This window comes from Lynx canadensis, chromosome D2, assembly GCF_007474595.2.
Source record: "Lynx canadensis isolate LIC74 chromosome D2, mLynCan4.pri.v2, whole genome shotgun sequence".
Classification (NCBI taxonomy): domain Eukaryota; kingdom Metazoa; phylum Chordata; class Mammalia; order Carnivora; family Felidae; genus Lynx; species Lynx canadensis.
Genome location: NC_044313.2, coordinates 62358034 through 62384282, shown reverse-complemented (window position 1 = coordinate 62384282; position 26249 = coordinate 62358034). Strand labels below are relative to the sequence as shown.

The following is a 26249-nucleotide window of genomic DNA, read 5'->3' as shown; positions in this document are numbered from 1 at the left end:
ATATGATGACAACCCCTACCCGCAAGTCCCCTGCCTCAGCCCTCGGCCACTCCCTCGGCCCCGGTACGCCAGGTGGGCGTCCCAGAGATGTAACGAGTAGGGAGGTGGAGGTTGGAGCTGAGGAGTCTGGGCCGCGAGGCTTTTCGGCGCCGGCCGGGGTCCCGACCGCCCTGCCCCCGGAGCACCACCGCCCAGACCCGGGCACCACCGACGCGCCGCCGCTGCCGCCGCCGCCTATCAGCGGAGTGCAGGGGCGGGGCCGGCTGGCTCGGCGGCGGCTCGGCCGCGGGCGGGGACGGGCGGGGACGGGAGGGGGGACCGACCGCCGCGCAGCTCCGGCCGCTGCGCGCATACACCCGGCCCGGCTCCCGAGGGCGCCAGCGCGGCCCCGGGGAGCGCGAGGAGCCGGCGAGCGCGCGGCCTGCCGTTGGCGGCCTGGTCCGCCACGCTCGGCGCCCACCCGCCCCCTAGCTGGGGTGCAAGACCCCGGGAAGATGGTGTCCTGGATGATCTCCAGAGCCGTGGTGTAAGTGCAGCTCACGGCGCCCCGCCGCCCGCGCGAGTCCCGGGAAGGCGTAGGGAGGGGTAGGGGCTAGGAGAGGGGAAGGCCCAGGCCTGGGCAGGGATGGGCTGGCCCGGCCTCGGGCCTGCCCGGGGGCTGTGGGCCCTCGGCCTCCTCACCCTGGTCCACGTCGCTGCGGAGCTCCCTGCGGCGGACTAGGGCCCGGCGGCTGCGGCGCGGCCGGGCTGCGTGCGGCGCGGCGGCCCTGCTCCCGAAGCGCTGGGCGGGCAGGCGCGCAAGGCAGGCGGCGCGCGCTCCCCGCTCCCGCTCCCCGCGCTGCGCGGCACCGCCCTGTGGGCCCGGGAGCGGCGCGCCTCGCGGCGGCGCCCTGCGCAGGCTCCGCAGGCGTTGAGCGCGGGAGGCTCGGCGATCCTCCCAGGGATGCGGCGGCGGCGGCGTCGAGCCTTTGTATCCCGCGGTTGGTGCGGTGAGGTGTCTCTCTCGGCGGCTGAATACCATTCGGTCACGTGTGGTAGGAGGAGAGATTTGTCTAAAAACCTGAGACCGCTCCTAGCTCAGATCTCTGGGAAAGGTTCCAGCTTCCCCCGAGATTTACGGCTTACCTAGAGAGACTCTCCTTGTTGAATGGGGACACCCGCTTGTTCGGCCAGATCGCAGAATCTGGCCCTTTCTTGTCGGAAATATTTGCTAAGTGATTGAGAGGCTGCAGGTGCCTGTTGCCTTTATTCAGATTATCAGTTAATTTCATTGTGCTCTTACCAACAAGTGCTACAGGTCCATAAGAAAAAATTAAACACCGCAACTCAACTAAAGCTATTTGACTACAGTTTAAACTGATTTTCTCCCATTCTCCCCCATCTTACGCCTCCGCTTTTCAAAGAAAAAAAAAAGTCACAAAGTAAACAATGACGTAGGGACAGCCAGGGGGCCTTGGATTCATTATTCTTGATCTCTGTAGGGGTAATATTACCTCAGTACCTTTATGAAATGTTTTTGTGAGGCAGCAGGCTATTCTAATTAGCTTTAGAATGTGGAAAAAATAATATTTCCAAATTTTCAAATTTTGTTTTCCACTGGAGAGAAGGAAAATTTCTCCGTGAGATTTGGTTTTTTGTTTGAATCATTCAGCATCCCTATTCTACCTGATTTGCAGTACCCTTCTAAATTTGTCATTTGATCGTCTTAATGAGGTTTGTCCTTCCTCTGTACAGTTACTAGTTTTAAAGCTGCAGGGCTTCCTGCTTCATCTGTACAGAACTAAAAGTCAGGAAATAAAAGCATACTACAGGTGTGTTCAGATTTTTTTAAGGCTTTTTTTTAAGCCTTTGAATGTCATTTACATAATACAGGCATACTTTTCTTGACCTAGTAGATGTATATCAACTGTTGTGTCTGCACCTAGAAAATGAAGTGCCCCATTAAGAAGCTGTACTTTTTTTTTTTTTAACTCTGGTTTCCTTTGACCTATTTTCTTTTTTCAAGAGATAGAAAATTGAGAAGTACTTTGATATAGTTTGCATTACTCAAATCAGATTCTTGTTTTGGATCATTGACTATGAGTATGTCTTTTCTAGGTGTTACCTATAACACAAACATTAGTAACAGTGTTGGTGTTAATGGAACTGACAGTTCAGATACACTGATCCCTGCGGTACAGGTGAGAATGTCAAATCTTGTAAGAGTTACACCCAGTGCTGTAGGGGTTAGATAAGGAGGGAATTATATCTGGTTGGAGAATCAGCAAAAACAAGGGAGATTACATTTGAGATGGGCCTTAAAGGACATTCTGAATTTAGACAGCCAAAGATGAAAACGTAAAGGAGTCCAGATAAAAGGATCATTGTGAGCCAAAGCACAGAGGAGGAACAACCTAGATTAGTTACAGAGGACTTGAGGGACTTGGTTGAGAGAGAAAGCTGGAAAGGTAGAGTGGGGCCTGTTTTCAAGGAATTTAAGGGAAAAGTGATAAATTCTGTTAGGCAGTAGTAGCTTTGCTTTGGGAGATTCTCTCCCTTGTTGAGTGAGATGGTTGTAAATGAAGAAACACTAAAGACAGGGAGCCCACTTAGGGGGCTCCCTAACTGGAGAGAGAAGATTAAAGCTTGCAGTGCTAGAATGTATGGAATTTGAAGTGTGAGGCAAAAGAAAAGAAACAAAAATGTGAGGGAGAAAAGGTCACGGAAATGTATTTCATGAGCCATTGAGTTATTAGCATACTAGAAAGCACAATTGTCAGGGAATATAAGCATCATTATATTTTGCCCCTGTGGTCCTCAATTTCTCGATCTCTAAGCACTCAATGTTTTCTACTCACTTGATTGTACTCTAGGGACACAAAAGCCCAATCCCAGGATCTAAACAAACTTGGAAACCTTTTTCACACCATGAGATAGAATTTCACATTCTTTTTAACCCACTGGAACAGCCAGCTAGTTTTGAGCCTGAAGAAAAGAGATCAGACAGTTCTCTCAACACGAACCTCTGGGTGGATTGGGCAGGGAACACAAGGAACTTCCATACCCTGAGCTCCCTGTGTGCTTGAGCACTTTCTCCCCAAACCCGGTGGTACATACTGGAGGAAGAACCCTGGCTTTGGAATCAGATCTGGATGCCAGTTACTAGCTGCATGGTGCTGGGCAATGTACGAAGCCCATCTGGGCTTCAGTGCCTTCGCCTTAAAGTGGTTATAATATTTACCTCCTTAAAACTATTGTAAAGATTTAACTCTGGGGGGTGGGAGGGAGGGGAGGGTGGGTGATGGGTATTGAAGAGGGCATCTTTTGGGGTGAGCACTGGGTGTTGTATAGAAACCAATTTGACAATAAATTTCATATATTAAAAAAAAAAAAAAAAGATTTGTTTAACTAAAACACACCAGATGTGATGCCTGGCATTTATTGTGCACATAAAACATAACGTATTTTTTTAGTGGGGAGGGGAATAAGATAATATAGAAAGAAGTATCATTGGGCTATCATCAGGAAACCTGGAATTTAGAACTAGCTTTAGTTATATTAACCAGCTGAATGACCTTGAGCCAGCCTCTTACTGATTAGATACCTGTTTCTTTCTCTGTGGAAATAAAGGATCTGGTTTATCTGTATTCTCTTATACAGCTCTAGCATTCCGTAATGCTATGAAAGGGCTTTTTGGTTTTTGTTGGGTTTTTTTTTCCCAGTCTGTCTAAAATCAATTTTAACTTTGCAGGCAAGATTGAAAGTTAGTTAGCAATTATTAAGGAATGGGCACCTGGGTGGCTCAGTCAGTTAAGCATCTGACTTTGGCTCAGGTCATAATCTCACAGATCGTGAGTTCAAGCCCCACATAGGGCTCTGTGCTGACAGAGTTTGGAGCCTGCTTCAGATTATGTGTCTCCCTCTCTCTCTCTGTCCCTCACACTCTCTCTCAAAAAGAAACAAACATTAAAATATTTTTTGAAAATTAAGGGTTAGTAGTCTGAGATTACCAAATGATATTTCATTCATTTGTGATACCTGTACCTTACCTATTGAAACATGACTTACAGGTTAAGAGAAATCCCGTTTTTCTAAGTTTTCTTAATTTGAGTATATATCATTGTGGTTAAGATCAAGATGAAAGACTGCCTGAATTCAAATATTAGCCCTGCCATGTATTAGCTATAACCTACTCCATAGGATTAAATGTGTCCCTATACATTATGTCTGTAGTCCAGCATTGGACACATGGTAAGTATTCAGTAAGTATTTGTAGTTGTTACCAGATAAGGAAGAACGTATTCCCCAACTGTCCCAGAATACTGAATGTTTAAACTGTTTTCAATTTACATCTTTGTCTTATTGTAGGTGACATAGTTGTAATTACTGTAAAAAAAAAAAAAAAGTTTTCTTATTCTTACTATATTGTAGGCATCTAATGTGTTCTCTGAGATCATTCTGTCTCTTTTATGATCAGGCCAATATTCATAATTTTCATAGCCATTCATTTTTTAATTTTGCTTTTAGATCATTTTAATATGTTATTTTCATAACTAATGCTGATACAATTATAAGACTATACCAGACATCATCTATATATGCTTTTTTCTTTGTATTTTCTTTTTTAATGCTTGTTTATTTTTGAGAGATAGTATGCACAAGAGTTGGGGGGGCAGAGAGAGAGAGAGAGAGAGAGGGACAGAGGATCTGAAGCATGCTCTGTGCTGACAGTAGCCCTATGTGGGGCTTGAACTCACAAACCATGAGATCATGACCTGAGCCAAAGTCAGATGGTCAACCAAATGAGCCACTCGGGCACCCCTCTTTAAGTATTTTTTTAGGCTGAATATCCAAGGGAGTCAAAGGCTATGAATATGAATATTTATGACTATTGATATGAGCTGCCAAACTGCTATCCAAAGGATGTTAATATTTTACATGGCCACCAACAATGTATGATCGTGGTCTTTATCACAGTGTAACTAGATTTGGGTGTTTTAATTTTTTCATATTTTCCTAATATATATAATAGATCTCATTGTTTTCTTTTGTATTTTATTTCTTATTAGCCAGATTTAATATTTGTCCTAATATATATTGTATCTCCTGTTGTACAAATGGTCCGTATGTACTTTAGCACTTTAACTCTTGGTTACTTGATAATTTACTTGTTGGTCTGAGCTCCTTACTTAATTAACCTTAAGTCATGTTTGATGCAGATGTTTCTCAATCTAATTACACTTCTCTTTAGATATTTTGTTTTTAGTTGAAGAGAAAATTTATAGTTTTAAGACAGTTCAACTTGTTCATGTTTTACTTTGTGATTTATTTTTCACCTCTAAATATGGAATACCGATCACTCTACTTTTATTTCTGTCAGAAGTAAATTGATCCTTCTCAATTATATTTAGTGGGTATCTATAAAGTCTAAATTGTATACCTTAAAAACCATACTCCAGCAGCTTTCCCCCTTCTTTCTAGCATACTTTCCCTCTCTCCTAGATTTTTCTTTTTAGCAGGCAAAAACATGCTGTCATTTCTCCCATTTAACAAAAAACTCTTTCAGCCTGCTATACTTTTCATCTTCTTATCCCATTTCTCCCCTTCCTTTTAAAGCAAAAACTCCTCAAAAGAGCAGTCCATATACACTTTCTCCACTTCCTTTGGGTCACTCAGACCCACACCATGTAGGCCTTGCCACCACCAACCATTCCACTGAAATACCTGTTCTCTAAGTCATCAGTGACTTCTACATGACCAAACTGTCTGGTCCTCACCTAACTTACCAGGACTTTTGGTACAGTTGCTCACTCTGTCCTTGAAATGGTCTCTTCACTTGGTTTCCAAGAAGCCTTGTTTTTGTACTCTTCACAACTCACCGACCACTCCCTCCCTTCTCTGTCTCCCTGCCACATTCCTCCACATGCCCTGACTGATTAAAGTTGGCAGGTCCAGGAGCTCAGTTCCTAGAATTTTTTTCTCTTCTATAAGGACTCGTAATTTACATCTCCAACCCAGACCTCTGTGCTGAACTCATGATCCTATTTTTCAGGTGCCTACCTTACTTGGAAGCATCTAAGAGTCATGTTGAACTTAAGATATCCAACACTGAGCTTCTGAATGTCCTTCTCAGTGTGGCTACCCTGGCAGCCTGCACCAGCTCAATTAATGTCAACTCAGTCCTTCCAGTAGCTCAGGCCAAAAACCTTGGGATCATCCTTGATTCCAGTTTTTCTCTCATTACCTGCATTGAATCCTATAGCAAATCTTGTTGACTCTACCTTCAAAATATAGTTTTCATCACCTTTCTTACATTATTGTAGTCCAAGCCAGCATCATCTCTTAAATGCATTATTATAACGGCATCCTGTTTCTCCCCTTTGTGGGTTAAGATCGTGATAGGATTAATGAAAAACATCTTGAGTACTTTTTAAATCCTTGTGGAAGTTTGAGGTCAGTCACAATCTGTAAGTGATATTTCTCTTCCTTTATATGTGCTTTACATACTTTTAAATAGTTGTAAAATCTCAGTGATGGCTAAAATATCATCTTTCAATTAGGTTAATGTAGATTTTGTTTTCCAGTTTTGATGAGATTTGTCATGTGAATAACAAATAATTAGGAGCTATGTCTAAGAATAGGATGCTTACTGAAATTGCTGTTAGGCAATGAGAAATAAAGTAAATAGGAGCAATGTTTTCAAGGACATTGGAAAAGTTAAAATCTTAAAAATATAATTTGTCATGAATGCCCTCCAAGAGGTCATCTTTTCTGTCTTCCTTCATTGAGACAGAAAACACATCCTAAACTATTGGGTCTTGCTTTCATTGCCTAGGCCAGAACTTCAACAAGATTCCTTTATTAGCCTTCATTTCAGAAACAGTTTGCTTCTGTTCACTTTTTGTTACTGCAGCTATTTTAATAACTTCTTTTTCCACTGGATTTTTGAGCCCTTTTAGTTTAGATATTTCCATGTTCTCTCCTTTTGGCGTAGATTGTAATGTTCAAATAAAGAGTATATTACAATAATCATGGCATAAATGGGTAATTTAAATATCTTAAATATATTACTGTTTTGTCATGTGGAAAAAGATTACTGGTGAGTCTCCGTTAGCAGAACATGAGCTTTTTTAGGTCATTGATTATGTACTTGCACTGAACTAGCCCTTTCATGTATTTCTGAGGTTAAATGAAAGGTTAAAAGTAAAAGTTATTCTAGGGGCACCTGGGTGGCTCAGTTGGTTAAGCGTCCAACTCCAGCTCAGGTCATGATCTCATTGCTTGTGAGTTCGAGCCCCATGTTGGGCTCTGTGCTGACAGCTCAGAGCCTGGAACCTGCTTCAGATTCTGTCTCCCTCTCTCTCTGCGCCTCTCCTGCTTACACATCTCTCTCTCTCTCTCTCTAATACAAATAAACATTAAAAAAAATTTTTTTTAAGTAAAAGTTATTCTGTTATAAATGTTTTCACACTCACAAAACTGTTAAGCATTTATGCATACTTATCGCTATTTCTGAAGTAAAGTTACCAGCTTCAGTCATGTTAAATTTTTACAAAGGCTGCTAGGATGGAAAATCAGGTGAAGTAGCATACTTGCTAAGATACTATGGACAGAGAAAACAGCCATTAGGTTGGAAATATTGAGCATGGCAAAAGATGTTAATAGCAGACTAGCTAATGTTTGAATATCATTAGGAATGGCTGTATATTATTCTAAATATTTTTTATTTCATTTGAAGATCTTTTAAATATGTCTAAGTTTTTTAACCTAGCACTTTTCACATTTTAGACTGGGTAATCCTTACTTGGGGATGCCTGTCCTGTGCACCATAGGATGTTTTACCAGCATCCCTGGCCTCTGCCCACTAGATGCCATTGGCACCTCCCAACTGTGACAGCCAAAAATGTCTCCAGATATTGTCGTAGGTCACTAGTGGGCAGAATTGCCACTAGCTGAGAACCACTGTGTTAAGTGAAAAGAGAAGAAACCTGTACTGTTCAATATGGAAGCCACTGGTCCTTTGTGGCTATTTAGACAGTTAAATTAAACATTAAATTCCTCAGTCACACCACATTTCAAGTGTTCAGTAGGCATTCAAACTTAGTAACTACCTTATTGGATAGCACAGAAATAGAACATTTCCATCATTACAGAAAGTTCAACTAGAGTGAGCCCTTATAAGGCATGGTTCGCTCAGCATTTCCATTTGAAAATGGCTTTGTTTGCGGCTTCTGTGTACTTTGTGGGAGAAATTACAGGCTATAATGATACTTGGAAATTTATAAGTGTCTCAGGATATCTCTTGCTTAAGAATTTTCTGTATAAAACACTTGCTGATCTTAATTTTTTTAAGTTTATTTATTTAGAGAGAGAGAGAACACAGGTGGGGGAGGACCAGAGAGAGAAGGAAAGAGAGAATTCAAGCAGGCTCCGTGCTGTCAGCACAGAACCTGATGAGGGGCTCAATCTCACAGTTCCTGAGATCACGAACTTGAGCTGAAATCAAGAATCAGACACTTAACTGACTGAGCCACCCGGGGACCCCTCAAAATTAATTTCTATTTCAGTATTTACAGAGAAGTTCCCAAAATTGATGAGAATCACTGATACAGTATACTTTGAAAATAATTTATATAATCACATATTCTCCCCATCAATGGGCTTATTCCTTATTTTCTAAATTTGTAAATTGTAGTTTACAAGTTACAGTTTTCTTGGTCCTAAAAGTTGTTCAGATACGAAGATTTGAATATAGAGCTGAGAGTTACCAGTATTTGCTGTCCTTACTGTTTAACAGTTTCATCAGCTCTGCAAAAGCATAGATACTAAGGAAATCATGAAAACAAAAGTCATAGGAAAAAACTAAACATAATAGGTTTGTACTAACCAGTAGTTCAAAACATAATTTCAGGAAGTATTCAAATATATTAATGCTGAGACCTTTTATGTTTCCAAGGAATAATAAGTCTATTTTAGGAAAGAATTATTTTCACCTGTAAATAAAACCAAGCATTCTGCTGTGACAAGTTTCCTTAACCTTTTGTCATGTCACATTTCTGAGAAATGCGTTAGGTTGCTGGGGCTATTATAATGAAATACCACAAACCTCGTGGCCTGAACAACAGAAATCTATTATCTCACAGTTCTGGGAGCTAAAAGTCAAGGCAAAGGTGTCAATAGGTTCCTTCGTTCCTTCTGAGGGCTGTGAGGAGGAAATCTGTTCCAAGACTCACTCTCTCAGCTTCTGGTGGTTTGCTGGCAATCTTTGTCATTCCTTGGCTGGTAGATTCATCACACCCATCTCTGCCTTCATTTTTGTGAAGGTCTTTGTGTCCAAATTTTCTCTTTTTATAAAGAACGTAAGTCACAGTAGGTTAGAGCCCATGCTAATTACCTCCTTTTAACATGATTTCCTCTTTAAGGACCCTGTCTCCAAATTAGGTCACTATTCGAAGTAGTGGGGATTGGGACTCCTTCATATCTTTTTTGGAGGGCACAATTCAACTTAAAACAATATCTTTTACATATCCTGAGAAAAACTAAAAAGCCAAGGAAGTTTTAGGGATTGGATCAGAAAAGGAGAAAAATTAATGACTAACAAAATAACTGTCTTAATTTAAGAGTTGTCACATGAGGGAGAGAGTACTGATTTTTTTCTTCTTGTGAACACCACGTTAGAGCAATACGTGGATGTTATAAGGAAGAATTTAATTCAGTAGATAAGGGAGAGCTTTCAAATACCCAGAGTTGTTCACCATTGAGACGGACAACCTCATGAGAACAGTGTGTTGTCTATCACTTGAAGCAGGAAAGGGGGAGTAGAACCCTTGCTGAAGATCTTGCCTTTTATGACTTGTATGCTTCCAATGGAGAACCATAGATAGATTACTTTTCAGTGAGAAGCTGTGAAGTGCTGACTTTGTATTTAATAAAACTACTTATTTGCGAAGAACCAACTGATGGTTGGCAGAGGGAAGGGAGGTGGGGGGGAGGAGGGACTGGGCAAAATGAGTGAAGGGGAGGGGGAGAGACAGGCTTCCAGTTACTGAATGAAAAAGTCAAGGGGATAAAAGTTACAGCATGGGGAATATAATCGATGGTGATGTAATAGCGTTGCATGGTGACAGATGGTAGCTACACTTGGTGGTAAGCACAGCATAAGGTATAAAGAAGTTGAATCACCATGTTGTATACCTGAAACTAATGTAACATTAGTGTCAACTGTATTGTAAAAATTTAATAAAATAAACATCTAAAGTGTAAAAACACTACTTGAATATTTAAATAAATGAATACATTAACCTTGTACTAAGTGAATATCTGCGATGAATAAGCGGCATTATTTGGTATTAAAAAATAACATGAATATATACAGCACTGAATAAATGATATGCTAAAGATTCTGCCAGTGTGACACTTTTTCATCATCAAACTTTAATTACTAATTTTCAGGACTCCCAAAATTTAGAATACACTTTCACCAAAACTGTAAAGTGGATAAATGGGACTTCCTTTCCATGTTTAAACTTCCAGAGGCCCACAGAAACAATGAGCTGTAGGCATCCTTTTATTTTCTTTTTTAAATATTTATTTACTTTTGGCAGAGTGCAGGCAGGAGGGGTAGAGAGAGGGGGGACAGAAAACCAGAAGTGGTCTCTGCGCTGACAGGCTGACAGCAGCAAGCCCAGTGTGGGGCTTGAACTCACAAACCGGGAGACTGTGACCTGAGCCAAAGTCGGACACTTAACCCATTAACCCACCCAGGTGCACCAAGTAGTAGACATTCTTGACTGTGAATTTAAAGAAGGTGCAGGGGGCGGGGTGGGGTCGGGGTGTGCCTGAGTGGCTCAGTCAGTTAAACATCTGACTCTTGATCTCAGCTCAGGTCATGATCTCGTGGGTTTGTGGGATCGAGCCCCACATCAGGCTCTGCACTGAAAGCACAGAGCCTGCCTGGGATATTCTCTCTCTCCCTCTCTCTCTTTCTCTCTTTCTCTCCCTCCCTCCCTCCCCCCCACCTTCTCTGTCTCTCAAAATAAATAAAACATTTTTAAAAAGTGCAGATATGAGAACAGAAGAGAATTTGGTGATATTTGCCTAAGGGGGTTAATTTTGCCATGATCAGTTCCTTGCTGCTTTGTGCCTATGGTCTTTGTTTTCTGTTCAGATGCTGATTCATCTCAGGATTGCTGAACAAACTTTCCAGTTGTCCGTTCAATATTTATTTATTTGCATTTTTTAAATCATTAATTTCATCAACCATAGTTTTTATTTATGGTTTTCTGAAACATAAGGCCTTTTAATTTTCACTTTATATACGTAAGTTAATCTTGCAAATAGAAATGTTGGTGGTTTTAAGGTGTTTAATGGATCATTAATGGATAGGTGAAAGGTACCCTTTAAAGATACACCTCTAGATCCATATAAAGGGGCCTTAGAAGTGTGTAAATCTTAATCTGAAAACATTAAGGTGTTAAAATAAATTATGTGAGAAAAGTCGCCTGAAAGCTTTGTGTAAAAATATTCTGAAAGGATATCTGGTGTTTTCCTTTGCCAAGTTGAATGACAGAAATGCAAATTGGAGATAAACTCCCCCGCTCACACATACACGCACAGTTAATGCTTTTTAAATTCTGATTAAATGCTTTTTTAGGCATTTCTAAATCCTAAGTCTTGTATTATTTTGTGTGGTAAACATGATGCAAATATGGCTTTGTTGCAAATGGTCTCCTAAGTTTAAGAAATAAAGTATACTATCTTCTAGTGAATCTATACCACGTTACCTTAAATGTTTGCTAGTGACAAGTTCTTGTAGTGTTTGAACTAAAATAGCTCACCTACAACTAATGAGAAAAACAAAAGTGGTAAGCCGTTTTAACAGAAATAGTTACAATTAAAAAGAGGCCTTGGTTACCTCGAATGACTGAGAAATATAAAGGAAATGCTGCAGATGATACAACCCACTACTTGGAAGTGCCACCACCCCAATGCTCTCAGAGCATGTGATGAGAGAAGGAACAACATGAGGAAGGAAAGCACGCAGCCCCCTTTCTTTGAGGAGCTCAGCTCTGCTCTCCACCATCACCATTATCTCTTGTCCTCCCCTTTATGCTTGCCTCACCTTTCTCTCTATGTCTTGTTTTTCCTCCCACTCTAAATAAAGGCGTGACTATCTGTGTCATGTGCAGAGAGATGATAATTTAAAAGGATATTAATTTGTAGTTTTCAAATAGGGGCGCCTGGGTGGCGCAGTCGGTTAAGCGTCCGACTTCAGCCAGGTCACGATCTCGCGGTCAGTGAGTTCGAGCCCGGCGTCGGGCTCTGGGCTGATGGCTCGGAGCCTGGAGCCTGTTTCCGATTCTGTGTCTCCCTCTCTCTCTGCCCCTCCCCCGTTCATGCTCTGTCTCTCTCTGTCCCAAAAATAAAAAAAAAAAAAAAAAAAAAAAGATATTAATTTGTAGTTTTCAAACAGAGCAGGGTTGGGAAAGAGGAGGCTATAGGGATATAGAAGCCCAAAATTAAAGGGGACAGGAGATGGAGGACCTAGGTCAGTAATGACAGTAAAGGTACACAGATTACATCTCTCCTGGTAAAAGAGCCTGTGGGGCACCTGGGTGGCTCAGTCGCTTAAGTGTCAGACTTCAGCTCAGATCATGATCCTGTGGTTCATGAATTCAGGCTCCTCATCGAGCTCTGTGCTGACAGCTCAGAACCTGGAGCCTGCTTGGGATTCTGTGTGTCTCCCTCTCTCTCTCTCTGCCCCCCCCCCCCGCCGCTCACACTCACTCATTCTCTCTCGCTCAAAAATAAATAAACATTAAAAAATTTTTTTAATAAAAAATAAGAGTCTGTAACACTGGGGACGAAACTATAAAGAAAGTTGTAAAACATGATTGAAAGATAAAAAGTTCTGAGTAAATGGATAGCCCATGTTAATGGATCAGTGTTAGCTGATAATTATCAATTCTTTCCAAGTAGATCTATAGTTTCACTGGGATTCCAACAGAATTTTTATGGTTTTTGTTTTCATGGGACCTAACAGACCAATTATTTAAAGTTCACAGGAGAGAGCAAAAGCCCAGCAATCAACGAGATAGCTACAAAGAACAAGGAAGGAAGACCTGTCCTATTACCTATCAAGGTTGATTATAATGTTGTAGTAATTGAGACAATATAGAGTTGGCACAATGATTGACAGTAAACTTAAGGGAACATAGTCGAGAATCCAGAAACTAACCCAGCACACGTGAAAATCTGATATGACAGACTGGTGTTCAAAGTCAGCAGGAAATGATGGGTAACTTAGTAAGTAGTGTTGTGACAACTTGGTCATCCCTCCGAAAAAAGAGTAAAATACATCCTTATTTCACAGCAAACTCCAAAATAAATTGTAAGTGGACTACCTGCCTGTAGGTGAAAAAACGAAAATGTTTACACTTTTAGAAGAAAATGTCAAAGAATATCGTTATGGTTACGAAAGGAAAGAACTTTTCAGACTCTACAAGAAACCATAAATAATTGATGGTACAGCCTAACATATGTCTGCTGCACCAGACCTTATTTTAATCACTTTTACACAAATATACTTCTCTCTCACAATAGCCCTAATAATGTAGTTACTGCTATTATCCCCATTTTGCCATCAAGAAACCCAAGGCTTAGTGAAGTGAAATAACCTGCCCAGGGTGGTCATATAACTCACTAAGTGACAGAGCTAAGTTGCAGTCTAGCTCTAGAACCAGACCTTAGCCAATATGCCTCACCATTTCCCCATGTAATAGAATTTGCATGCCATAATTTCAGTGAGTGTTGTTAAATGTGTGTACTCACGTATCACCACCCTTAACAGGATCGAGATTCACTTTACATTCTCACCAGCAGTAGTTGAATGTCTATTTCTACCACTTTCACCATCCCTGATGATTTTATCTTTGCTAATTTCTGTGAAAAAATACCCAATTATTTTAAATATCCTCTTCAGGATATGTGTTTTAAAACTCTACTTAGAAGCCCATACTTCTTTTTTCTCAATTCCTCAGTAATTTAAGGGCTGGGGAGGAGGATGTAATGGAAGCCAGCACTAGAATTGTGGCCCAGTAAGGGTAAAGAACGAAGACCATTTTGTAATATATATGACAAAGTAGGATGGAAAATGTGAAGAATTCCTTAAAATCAATAAGAAAATAAGCGATCTAAAAAAAAAAAAAATGGACAAAAGTAAAAGGCATCTCCTAGAAGATGAAACCAATGGCAACTGCACATATAAAAAGAATCGCAAAACTCATTAGTTTTCAAGAAAATGTAAATTAAGACCACATTGAAATTCCATTTCACACATTCTAGATTGCAAAAATTAAGAAGTCTGAAAATGCCAAGTGTTGGCAAGAATGGGCAGAGCAACATTTTTGGGAATGACAGGAGAGGAAGTCATGGAAACTTACAGTGTTCATCATTCACATACCCTTTGACCCAGCAATTCCACTGCTCAGTAGACCTTAATACCTGCACCAGGAGACATTTGCAAGGATATTTCTAGGAAAGTTCTTAAAGCAAGAATCTATAAAGTATACTACAAAGTATTACACGAAGAGGAGACTGGGTAAATGTTGTTATTTTTTCATAATGGAATATTACACAGCAACAAAACTGAATGTGGTACCACTTTATAAATATCAACATGGATGACTGTTAGGGAAATCACAGTGTTTTGTTTTGTTTTGTTTTTTTTTTTTAATTTTTTTTTCAATGTTTATTTATTTTTGGGACAGAGAGAGACAGAGCATGAACGGGGGAGGGGCAGAGAGAGAGAGGGAGACACAGAATCAGAAACAGGCTCCGAGCCATCAGCCCAGAGCCTGACGCGGGGCTCGAACTCACGGAGTGCGAGATCGTGACCTGGCTGAAGTCGGACGCTTAACCGACTGCGCCACCCAGGCGCCCCTTGTTTTGTTTTTTAAAAACAAGCCAGATGGGATTACATTTAGTATGATATAGAAGACCAAAATTAAAGGGGACAGGAGATAGAGGACATAGGTCAGGTTTAAAGACCCCAACAAAGGTAAAACTAAACGATATAGGAGATAAATACATATATGGCAAACCTATTTTTCCAAAAAGAGGATGATAAATGCAAATTTTAGGATCAAAGTAACCCCTGAGGGAATATCCTAGCAGAGGAAAAAGCTCAGAAGCAATGGTAATGGTGGTATTCTACCTTGGTTTTGGATGACTGATTCACTTTGTTCCGCTTCATAAATTAGAAGCATGTGTCCTGGTTTCTTCATATCAACTGTTACGTTTCAGAAATGCTCAACCCAGTGAGGACGAAGATACAGAAACTAAAGGGACAAGCTTAGACAACGGGGAGCAGATACCATCAGAAAGGAGAGGCTGCCCCTGCCCCAGCCCATATGCTTCTTGCTGGTGGAGAGGCCAGTTTTAGTGCTTAGCCAGGCCCCAGATGGAGGGAGGGATGGGGCCGCACCTGTCACAAAGAGTTTGTGAACAGAAGGCCAGAACCCCTATGAAATTGCCAGGCAGGCTGTCTCTAGTTCCTTCTTTTTCTTAAAGCTGGTAGGAATCCAATGAAGAATGTCCAATTTCTTATGTATCCAAAGGATTTTTGGGGTTCTAGAAGTAGGTACATAAACACTTAGGAGTTTTCTTGTTTTTTTTCCCACTTATTTTCAGATGACAGTTTTCATGTTTGATATGTGGGATGTTGCTATAAAAAGCAACTCGATGTCTAAAAAATGTATAAATTAATGTGCCTTCACTATAGCTACTTCTAGACTAAACCAGACCTAAGAGTGTTACTGTTGAAATGCAGAATAATAGTCTCAACTCTATAGTATGCTTTGTGTTCTAATGATGTTGCTTGTCCGTTTTGAGTTTAGCTGGTCAGAAATTTTATGTTACTTGAAACTCCCTAATGCCTACAGAAGAATAATTTAACTTTAAGGTTATGTGTTTCAAAGCCTAGTACTAAGCCTAGTACTAAGGAGGGGTATGTGTCCTAGAACATGGGATGGGTCTGAACCTATCAAGGGAAGTAATGTCTAATAGTAACCTTTTATACCAATGTGTAGCTCTGATTTCTTATGCATGCTGAACCTCATTTATAGAAAAGGAAGAAAATGGAAAAGAATAGCGAGCTGTGTGTTTTCCTTGTGGTCAGCATTGCTGTGGGGGTGATCTGGCTAAGACATCTGTCACCCACTGATGGCCAGGATTTATTTGGCCTGTTAGGCTTGTCCCCTTGTTCCCTTGTCATTCCACGTGCTGTGTTCACTTGGTTAGTAGAGGAGGACGTTCAGAACCCTGCAGTATCTCAGGAACATGATTGTGAGATGATTAGCTAGTAGGTTTGCAGATTTGTCTGTATGTTTTTCTAGTTTGAGAATGCAAAGTAAATAAATTTAGTAGCTTTAACTTCAAAAGTTATCCATAATTCTGTACTAGCCTAGCATCTCCCAGAAATACCAACAAGATCGCCAACTTAGTTTAAATAATACTTTTTTTTTTTTTAATGTGAAAGAATTCTGTTTGATGAGGAATCCTGGAGGATTTGGGGAGAACGGTATAAGAAGAAGGAAATCAGAAAATGAATCAATTAGCTTCTGTAACAAGTGCATGATGCTGCCCAAAGCCCAGCATGTACTAGGGGGAGAAATGAAGTGGGTTATTATGGAACATTTCATATGAAACATGATTGGAAATTCATGAAATAAAATGGAACTAATACAAACAATCAAAGATTTGGAAACTGGGATAAGCTAAAAAACAAATGAAAAAAAAAGTTCGCCTACAAATGAGCTCTGAAATCAATGACCATTTATTCCTTTTACTCTTTGCCAGATTCTTGTTTTATTGTTTTGTCAGTCTTACGTTTTGCTAACATTTAATCCCTCAAAGTAATCCTAAAACGTCCCAATAATCAGACAAGATTTCCTAACCCTGTTTACCCTTTAAAAAGAAGTTTTGTCTTCTCTGTATTGTTGGAGAATAAATTTTGGATTTTTTTTTCTTTACCCTGTTCCCTTCACCCCCCTCAAAAAGATAAAAATAAAAAAAATAAAATAAAAAGAAGTTTTGTATAATGGGGTACTTTAAAATTATGGCTTTGGACCAGAAAAACAATTATATAGCTATACAAATGTTGAAAATAGCTATACAAATTAAAAATCCTAATAATATTATTTTCACTGTTTCTGACAGTTTTAATTGAGAGTAGCTCAATTACATAGAGATGCTTTGGATTCTTTATTTAGAATAAGAACTCACAAGGCACTGTATGGTATTTAAAAGATTTTTAAAACACCTTTCCTAGATCCCATTCTCAAAGATTCTGACTTAATTGATCTGGAATAAGGCCTGGACAGCCTTAGTTTTAAAAGCTCCTCAAGCAATTAGAATGTACTAGTTTGAAAATCTTTACACTGGAGATTATGAAATAGAAAACCTAGTGAGGATTTTGAGAAATAGTATTGTCAGGAAACTATCACAGAATTGAGCTGCTGAATTGTTACCATTAAAAAAAAATTTTTTTTCAACATTTATTTATTTTTGAGAGACCTAGAGCACAAGCGGGGGAGGGGCAGAGAGAGAAAGGGAGACAGAGAATCCGAAGCAGGCTCCAGGCTCTGAGCTGTCAGCACAGAACCTGACACGGGGCTGGAACTCATGAACTGTGAGATCATGACCCGAGCTGAAGTCGGATGCTTAACTGACTGAGCCTGACTGAGCCATGCAGGTGGCCATGAATTGTTACCATTTTAAAACAAGGAGAGAAAAATTGTAGAATATCCTTAGTTTGGTTTTCAGTGATTTCATGATATTTGAATACCTAGAAAATACTTATCTGAAGCCTAGCAATAAGCAACATTAGTTGTCTATACAGCAGTAATCGTCCCAGACAGATTTGCTTGTCCTTTTAGATTGAATTACAAAAGTATTAGAGGAAAGGAATGTAGTGGATGGAATGTCTGGATTTTATTACAGCATTCTCTGTAGTACTACTTCATGAAATCCACCTTGGAAATGCATTTCATATTCCCAGCTAGCGTGTGAAACAAAGTCTAGCAAATATCACATTTGTCAGATTGGCTAAATAGCACATTTGCAGCACTACACAATTTACACTGCCTTAAAAAGATCATTTTAAAATTTGTTGGTGTGGGGATTTATATTTATTTTTAAAATTCATCTAAAATCATTCCTTGCCTTTAAAAGCATCCATAGAATTAATATTGTCGATTAGAATGTGTTACGAGTGGCTAAAAATATAATAGGTAATGGAAATCTGGAGGCAGGGGGAGGATGGGAGGAAGCTCGAGGCAAATTTCATCCTTCATGGGAGAAAGCCAGATGCTGTTTGGAGCTGGAGCACCAGCCTTTCGTGTTCCTTTTCTTAAAATCAAAGGATTACTTGAGGTTCTGACACTTCGGCTGTTTAAATAAGTTTTATTTATTCCTTCAGTTTTATTTATCATCTGTTCAATTAAACAAAATTGGGGTTATTTTAAATGCCATCTATTTTAAGATCCCATTTTACATACCTTTTTATCAATCTTCTTTCTCCACTAATAATACTGAAAGAGATGTTTGGATCATCAAATGGTATCATTATGTCTGGGGAGCACATCTGGGGGTGAGTTTTAGATTTCTTTGTTCTTTTTGGTAATGTATCTATTAAAAATATGAACATTTCTGTTTAAAAACATTCTTTAAATATGTTGCTGTTTAAAATATGTATTCTTTAAATCAAAGATTAGTTTTAATAGTTTCCCTCAGAAAAATAAATGCCTTTATTTTATAGTCTCAACTTTTAATACCAAACAAGACTAAAATCTTTTAAGTGGTAGCATTTAAACCCAAATAGCAGTATGTGTTAGATAGAGAAGGAAAACCACCAGCCAACAGAACTTAACAAAAACTAATGGCTTTTAATTCTAACATTTATTATACAGAAAAGTGTTTTTTTAAAGGTTAAGAAACATCCAGTTATGCTAGGGACAGAATTGGTGCTTATAAGCTGGTAGCATTTTACATGATGTTTAAGTTCTTCGGGATTTCATAATAATAAGGTCTCAACAAAGGATAGGTATTTCTTTTTGCCAGCTAAAATGGCACTGCTCTCTGGCAGCAGTATAAAAACAAGATTTAATCTTTTCTTCAGCCTGCTTTAAAATTATTGTGAAATTCTAATAACTCTGTGGATACACATTTCAGGCTTTTTTGCATAAGGTAAAATACAAATACTTTCATGTCATTATTTCTAATTTACAGAATTCAGAGTTTCATAAATGCCACCTCACATTATCATTATCCTTTTGAGTCACTACAAGTGACATCACTACTTCTTAGTACGGTTGAACCCTTGAACAATGCAGGGGTTAGGGACACTTGAACCACTGCACAGTTGAAAATCTGTGTAGAACATTTGACTCTCTCAAAACTTAAATACTAATAGCCTACTATTGACTGAAAAGCCTTACCAAGAACTTAACATTAACCCAGATTTTGTATGTTATACATATTGTATACTATATTCTTAAAATAGACTAGAAAAAAAGAAAATTTAAAAAATCATTAAGAAAATATATTTATACTTACTGTACTATATCGAAGCAAATCCACATGTAAGTGAACCCACCCAGTTCAACCTGTGTGGTTCAAGGGTCAATTGTAGTAGTAGGACTTTACTTCATCCCTAAAATGTAGATAATTCTGTTCTTGATTAACTCAGGTTGCTTGAGGCACAAATGTGACATTCTGTGTGAATGTCCTTTATACCAACACGAGCCTACGAGCCTACGCAGAAATCTATCAGTCCTTGCTCCTTAAAACAGTCTGTTTGCATTACAGCAAGGCATTAACGAGTATTTCAGAGTTGCGACTCTTCCATTAAATGTCATTAGAGTTACAAAGAAATGAAAGAGGAGGAAAAGCAGACTTAGTTTAGTTTTGTTTTATATCTTCCTGTTCTCTGTGAACACCCAACTGTGAACCTTAAGTAAACTTCAGTAAGGCCACCTTAACAGTTGACCCTTAGTCTAACAGATTACAAATCCTAACCCATCTAATTTAGGTAAGACCTCAGTTCTTCACTTCTGTGTCTCTGGGTACATTCAAGGGTATAGGGTGCCACCTATATAGTTGCTACCTGCATACACTCTTCTTGCTCTGGCTGTTCCTTGTGCCATCGATGCCACCTTTCCTGTGCTTTATTATGCCTACTTGCTCCACAGCCATTCGTCAGGCAGTATTGATTCACCTGGACTTCCATGCCCTCGGGAGTCTGTGCTCACTGCTACCAGGGCCACCTGGAGTTCCCGGCTGCTTTCAGTGATCTGTTGCTGCTTGACAAACCACCCCAATACCTAATGGCTTTGGGAAAAAGTCTAGCTCATGATTCTGTTGCACATGAAAAGGGAAATTGGCTTTCTTTCATCCTTTCTAATGTTATGATCCCATGGCAATTGCTTTTGATTAGAATTAATTTTTAAAATGATTTCATGTATTAGAAGGATTCTGGTGCATTAAAGTTTTTTTCTAGTACTAGTTAGTAGACCTAATGCCTTAAATTTAGTGGTAGAATAACAAAATTTACAGGTGTCATCTTTAAGTATTTAACTCACATTTTTCCCCCGTATGCAAACCATGCTTTTTGTCTTTATCATAAGCTGACTCAGGTTCTAGGACAATTCATGAAGTTGCCTCTTTTTGTTCAATAAGAAAGAAAAACTGATTCAAGTAAAGAGGAAAATAGATAATTTGTCAATTCTTATGTGATCATGACTCATACTAGTGTAAGTAGCTTAATTTTTCGCTTATTAAAAAGGTTGCTTTGATTGTTAGAGAATAAATCTCTTATGAAACAACCTTACTTAACAGGTTTAAACATTTGGGTGGGAAAGAATATAATTTTCTAGAAGTGTTTTTTTTTCGGAGTGACAAATTCGGGCACACAATTTACGATACTATTTCTAGCATACAATGCTTGGAGTATTCATTTTGTGAACCTTGTTTCTCTGCAGCTGATATGTGTGTGTATGTGCTTTAAAAAGAAGTTTTCAGAATCTGTCCTTCCTCTTTTTTATATCCCTTCCCCGAGAAAAAGCTATGTTCATACTTAAAGTATAGTTTAGTGTGCTTCTATGGAAACTAAAAACATATGAAGGAAATAAATAAATAAATAAATAAATAAATAAATAAATAAATAGTCTCTTTGGCCATCAACCAATAACAAAAACATTCTGTGAAAAGAAATTTTTTTTTCTTTTTTTTTTTTTTTTTTTTTTTTTTTTTTTTTTTTTTTTTTTTGGGACAGAGAGAGACAGAGCATGAACGGGGAAGGGGCAGAGAGAGAGGGAGACACAGAATCGGAAACAGGCTCCAGGCTCTGAGCCATCAGCCCAGAGCCCGACGCGGGGCTCGAACTCACGGACCGCGAGATCGTGACCTGGCTGAAGTCGGACGCTTAACTGACTGCGCCACCCAGGCGCCCCAAGAAATTTTTTTTTAATGAAGCAAATACATTTTAAACAAGTTGAGCATAGATGCTTTCCACAAAATAAGGATGAATCAGAAATGAGGAAAACCAGCATTCCAAATGAATATAAAAATATTGGGAAATATGACCATTTGTATATGTATGTCAACATTGAGACTTCTGCTACTGAAGAAAAGTAGACTTTGCACTGTGTTTTTAGTTTATGTTTTAATAAATTAGGATAAATCACATGTGTCAAATTGAGAATTAAAATTGCTGATACGTATGTTTAACTAAGTGGTAATTATACTTAACCCACCAGAAAAAGATGCTACTGCCGTCCTATTTTCTAATCTGAAGTAGCCACTGCATATATTTTTAAAGGCCATAAAAGAAAATTGTAGAACCATCAGATTGAATAGCACTGTGTCCATTTCTTTTGTCACTTTTTCTGGCCTCAGCTTGGGCAATATTTGTCTTTCAGACTATGCATACAAAACTATTCCATTCTCCCTTTTTGTGTACAGTAGGGGAAAGAGTTTTTGTTTTTGTTTTATACTTTGTGCAAGTATTTATTGAGTACCTATCATGTATCAGAGTGTTCTAGGCTTTGAGGATGAAGAGCTAAATATATCCTGAAGAATGCTAAACACACAGACAGCAGATGGGTAAGTCCATGAACATATTGTTGTGGGACAGTAATAATTGATATTTGTCAACTGTGTATCACATGCCTGGCGTTGTTACATGGCTTAAGGTATTTAATACTCACAAGGTAGTCTCTGTTAAATCATATCTTACAGAAAAGCAAACAGGAACAGAAAAGTTAATAACTTACCAAAAGCCACACTGCTAGTAATCACATCAACTACGTACAAGATGCTGTGAGAACAGGGAGGAAGTCTTCCTCACCTAGAGGAGGCAAGGAAATACTCTGAGAGGAAATAGCTTTTCAATTCCCTCTCTGAAGTGATCCTTCTTGAGAAGAGCTCCCAATCAGAGAGGGAAAGTATGCCAAGACATAGAAACAAAGTGACATGACTGTCTTAGGGAACAGCAAAGCAGGTAGTTCAAAAGTATTGGAGCACAGAGCTGCCAGCGATGAGATTAGAGGAGTCAGAAGCCTAAGATCAATTCAGTCTAACTTCTAATAGCGTGATAAGAAGCTGTTTCTTGATTGAGAAAGGAAGGAAAGCAGTGAAAGGTTTGAACAGGAAGCCTGGGGAAAGTGAGGAGGCCAGGTGGTCCCCATGAAAATTAAAAAGGATCAGAATTAAGGCTGAAGTAAGTGTTTGGGACATGGGAACAGACATGAGAGAGATTTGGGGGTGGAATTTGACAAAAACGATGAGGAGGAAGGAATTGCAGGTGTCTGGCTCGGGTTATTTGAGTGCGATGCGTCACCATTTTGTGAGATGGAAAACATGAGGAAGAACAGGTTTAGAGAGGGAAAGGAATGATAAGCTTGAGCAAGAGCAGCAGCAACTGCAAGGTGTGGAACAAAGGGTTGTCAGAGCACTCTGGACAGGGGAGGCATGCAGAGGTAGATGGGATGTTACAGGCACTGCTCTCATTTTAATCTGGGGTTGGGTTCACATGCATCGTTTGACTTCATACTTGCATATATATTATATATACTCTAGTATAGAGCAGGTATTACATCGTAAATTTTAAAAGAAACATTTGGGAAAACTGCTCTAGAAATAAAAATACTCTTAACACCTTAAGATTTTGAGAAACCTTCCCAATTCTCCTTATATGCATTAGAGTTTAGTCAAATGCCATTAAAGCAAAGGCTATTTGATTTACCTACTCCTTTCTCCACACACTAAAATTTAAAACTAAGTAACAAAAGAGCCATGGGATCAATGGCCAGCAGAAGGAACTACCTTCTGCTGCTTTGTGGTAGTTTTCATCATTAGGTTAATTTCCATGACTGTCTTATTTTTAACAAATACAAGGAATATTGAAAGTGCTACTTAAAAAAAAAACCCTAAAACTTTCCTTTTTAAATTGCTTACATTTATTAAGGGACATAATTTATTATGTTATGTTTCTGTTAAAAGATAAAGCATCTTGTTGGAATAGAGTTTCCATTTACTCTCGGGGTGACTTGGAATTTTTAATTAGGGTAGCTAGGGAAGGCTTCGGTGAGTAGTTGACATTTATTTGAGCAAAGACTTGAAGGACGTGAAGACATTAGCCTTGCAGATCCTGGGGAAGAGCTTCTCAGGAAGGGAGTTAACTCAGTACAAGCTCCAAGGTAGACTTGTGCTCAGCAAAAGAAAGTCAGTGTGGTAGGGCAGAGCAGTACTGCAGCAAGAGATGTAGGCCATTGTTAAGGACATGGGAATTTACTCTGAGGGAGGTGGGAAGCCATTGGAGGGTTAGGAGTATAAGAGTGACATTATCAGATCCTATTCTAAAAGATTTCTCTGCCATGATAAACAGACTGTAAAGGAGTAAGGGTGGAAGTATGGAGATCCATTAGGAGGCTATGTTAATAAATCAGTGAGAGATGGGTGGTTACTTGGACCGGACTGGTAGCAGTCATCAGATTCTAGATTTAGTTTTAAGGATATAACCCAGGGGACTGTTTGACAGATTGGCTATGGATGCTGTCATGAAATGGAGTTCACTTAAGGAGTATGTAGACCTAGAGAAGAGAATTGACAACTTATCTCTAAAACATAGATGGAAATGCAAAGGTCCGAGGGTAGCCAAGACAGTGTTGAACTAGAAGAGCAAAAATAGTGGGATGACATATTTGATCAGCTATTACTGGTGGGATGAGTTTATTTAGATATGAAGATTACAAAGTTACAGTAATTAAGACAATGTGATACTGGGGCAAGGATAGACAGGCCAATGAAAGACCATAGGATCTAGAAAGAGTCCCATACATATGTGGATGCTTATTTTGTTGCAGAGGTGGCACCACAGAGCAGTCCTATGCCAATTGGATGTCATAAGTCCATTTAATCATAGCCCCAAACTCAGATCACACACAAAAATTCTAGTCTCATTACAGGTAAAAAGTAAAAGTTTCTAGAAAATAATATAGAAAAATATCTTTATGATTTTGAAATAAGGAAAAGCAAACAAAGAGGGCACAAAAAGCATTAGTCATAAAGGAAAAGACCAAGAATGATAAATTGAAACAGACTAAAATACTTTTCATCAAAATAGACCCATTAAGAGAGTGGGGAAAAAGGCAGACTGGGAGAAAATATTATAAAAACACAACAAATGGCTCCTATTCAGACTACATAAAGGAAAATGGACAAGGGACTTCACACCAAAAGGGGGGGTGGGGAACACATGCAAATAGGCAATAAACATGAGTAAAGGTGCCCTCCCTTCTCTTTCTGGAGTAGTGGCAAAATTATGTTAATACTGAACCACATTCTATCCTTTCATATATCTTTCAGGAAAAAAAATAAAAATCTAGCTTCTTGGGTCTTTATTTGTATTACTAAATCTTTAGAATTGAATAGGAATTGAGACTGTTCAAATTTAATCTAAAACTTAAATGGCTGTTTAAAGAAAATAAAAACCAATTCTTGAACATGAGATTACAGTCTTAAGAAGAGTTCTCCTAACATAAGCACCTGCAATATTAGACACACTCATGCCTAACCTCATTATTATGAGTTGGGTGCTTTGGCCTTGCTGTCCAGACCTGTGGGTATGAGGGGCCAGGCAAGACAAATACCAACGGTGAAAACTAACATTTCATATCTTAAAGGAAATATCACTGAGAAAAGAAGAATGCAGAGACTATTCTGTACACAAAATGCATATTTTCTTATAATGTTTCAAAATTTATTTTGTCTTTTGTTTAAGAATGTAACCTAAGGCAGAGGTTGCCATGAGTGGCAGTTATTGATGGTCATAGGAGGAAGGTTTTCATGAGAGGGCCCTGGGATCCAAGGTAACCAGCGTGTGTTTAGCAGGGACTGGAAGTGATAAGGATAGAAAAGCATCTGTGTTTAGAATGCTCCAATGAGCAATCAGCACTCTCCTGAGATGACCCTTTCCTGTTGCTAGGCACTCATTTCTGTTCCTAGAGTGGGTGGCAACATTATGTAATGCTGAACCACATTTCCATCCTCTTTATATATCTTTGGGGAAAGAATTAGAGCTCCCAAGTGGGTTGTTTTTTTTTTTTTTGTACTATTAAATTTTTTGGATTGAATAGAAATTAAGATTGTTCAAATTTGGCCGAAAATTTGAATGGTTGTACATTTCAAGGAGGAAAAAAAAGTATATCCCTGAACGTGAGACTACTATTTTAAGCTCTTTTACCATAAGCGTCAAATAATGTTAGGTACTGTCAGGTATAAGCAGTTTAGGTGATTAATTTACATATTTCACATCAGATATAAGGAACTCCCATCTCTCAGCTATGTCTTCCAGCCCCAGAAGTGCTTGATAAGAGACTGATTTCTTTTCTCCTTATGGAATGTTCCGATTCTCCTTTTCAGAGCAAATCCTCTGAAAATTTAAATATAAACAGCAGTTTAGGGTTTCATTTTGAGCAGTCTGGTGGACAAAAATGTAACTGTGATAGGCCCTGGAATTGAAAACATGAAAAACGGCTTGATGAAATATTTTATGACATGTTTTCAAATGTACCAGTGATGAAAGCTATTAAAGTCCTGAGTATTCTTATAAATAAAATGAAAATACTAGCTAGCAATATAATCGATCAAAATCTTTACAACCAATCAATATTATGTAAAGAAAATAGTATTGTTTTATATAATGGCTGGAA

General features: G+C 39.0%; 1 protein-coding gene across 1 annotated transcript in view; it reads left to right on the top strand.

Moving 5' to 3' along the window:
• Positions 1–428: 428 nt before the first annotated feature.
• Positions 429–26249, top strand: part of REEP3 (receptor accessory protein 3) — a 101538-nt gene continuing 75717 nt past the window's right edge. Inside the window, exon 1 of the mRNA XM_030335561.1 lies at positions 429–526. Within this exon, the coding sequence (XP_030191421.1) occupies positions 495–526 (32 nt within the window). The 5' untranslated portion in view covers positions 429–494. The remainder of the gene's footprint in view (positions 527–26249) is intronic.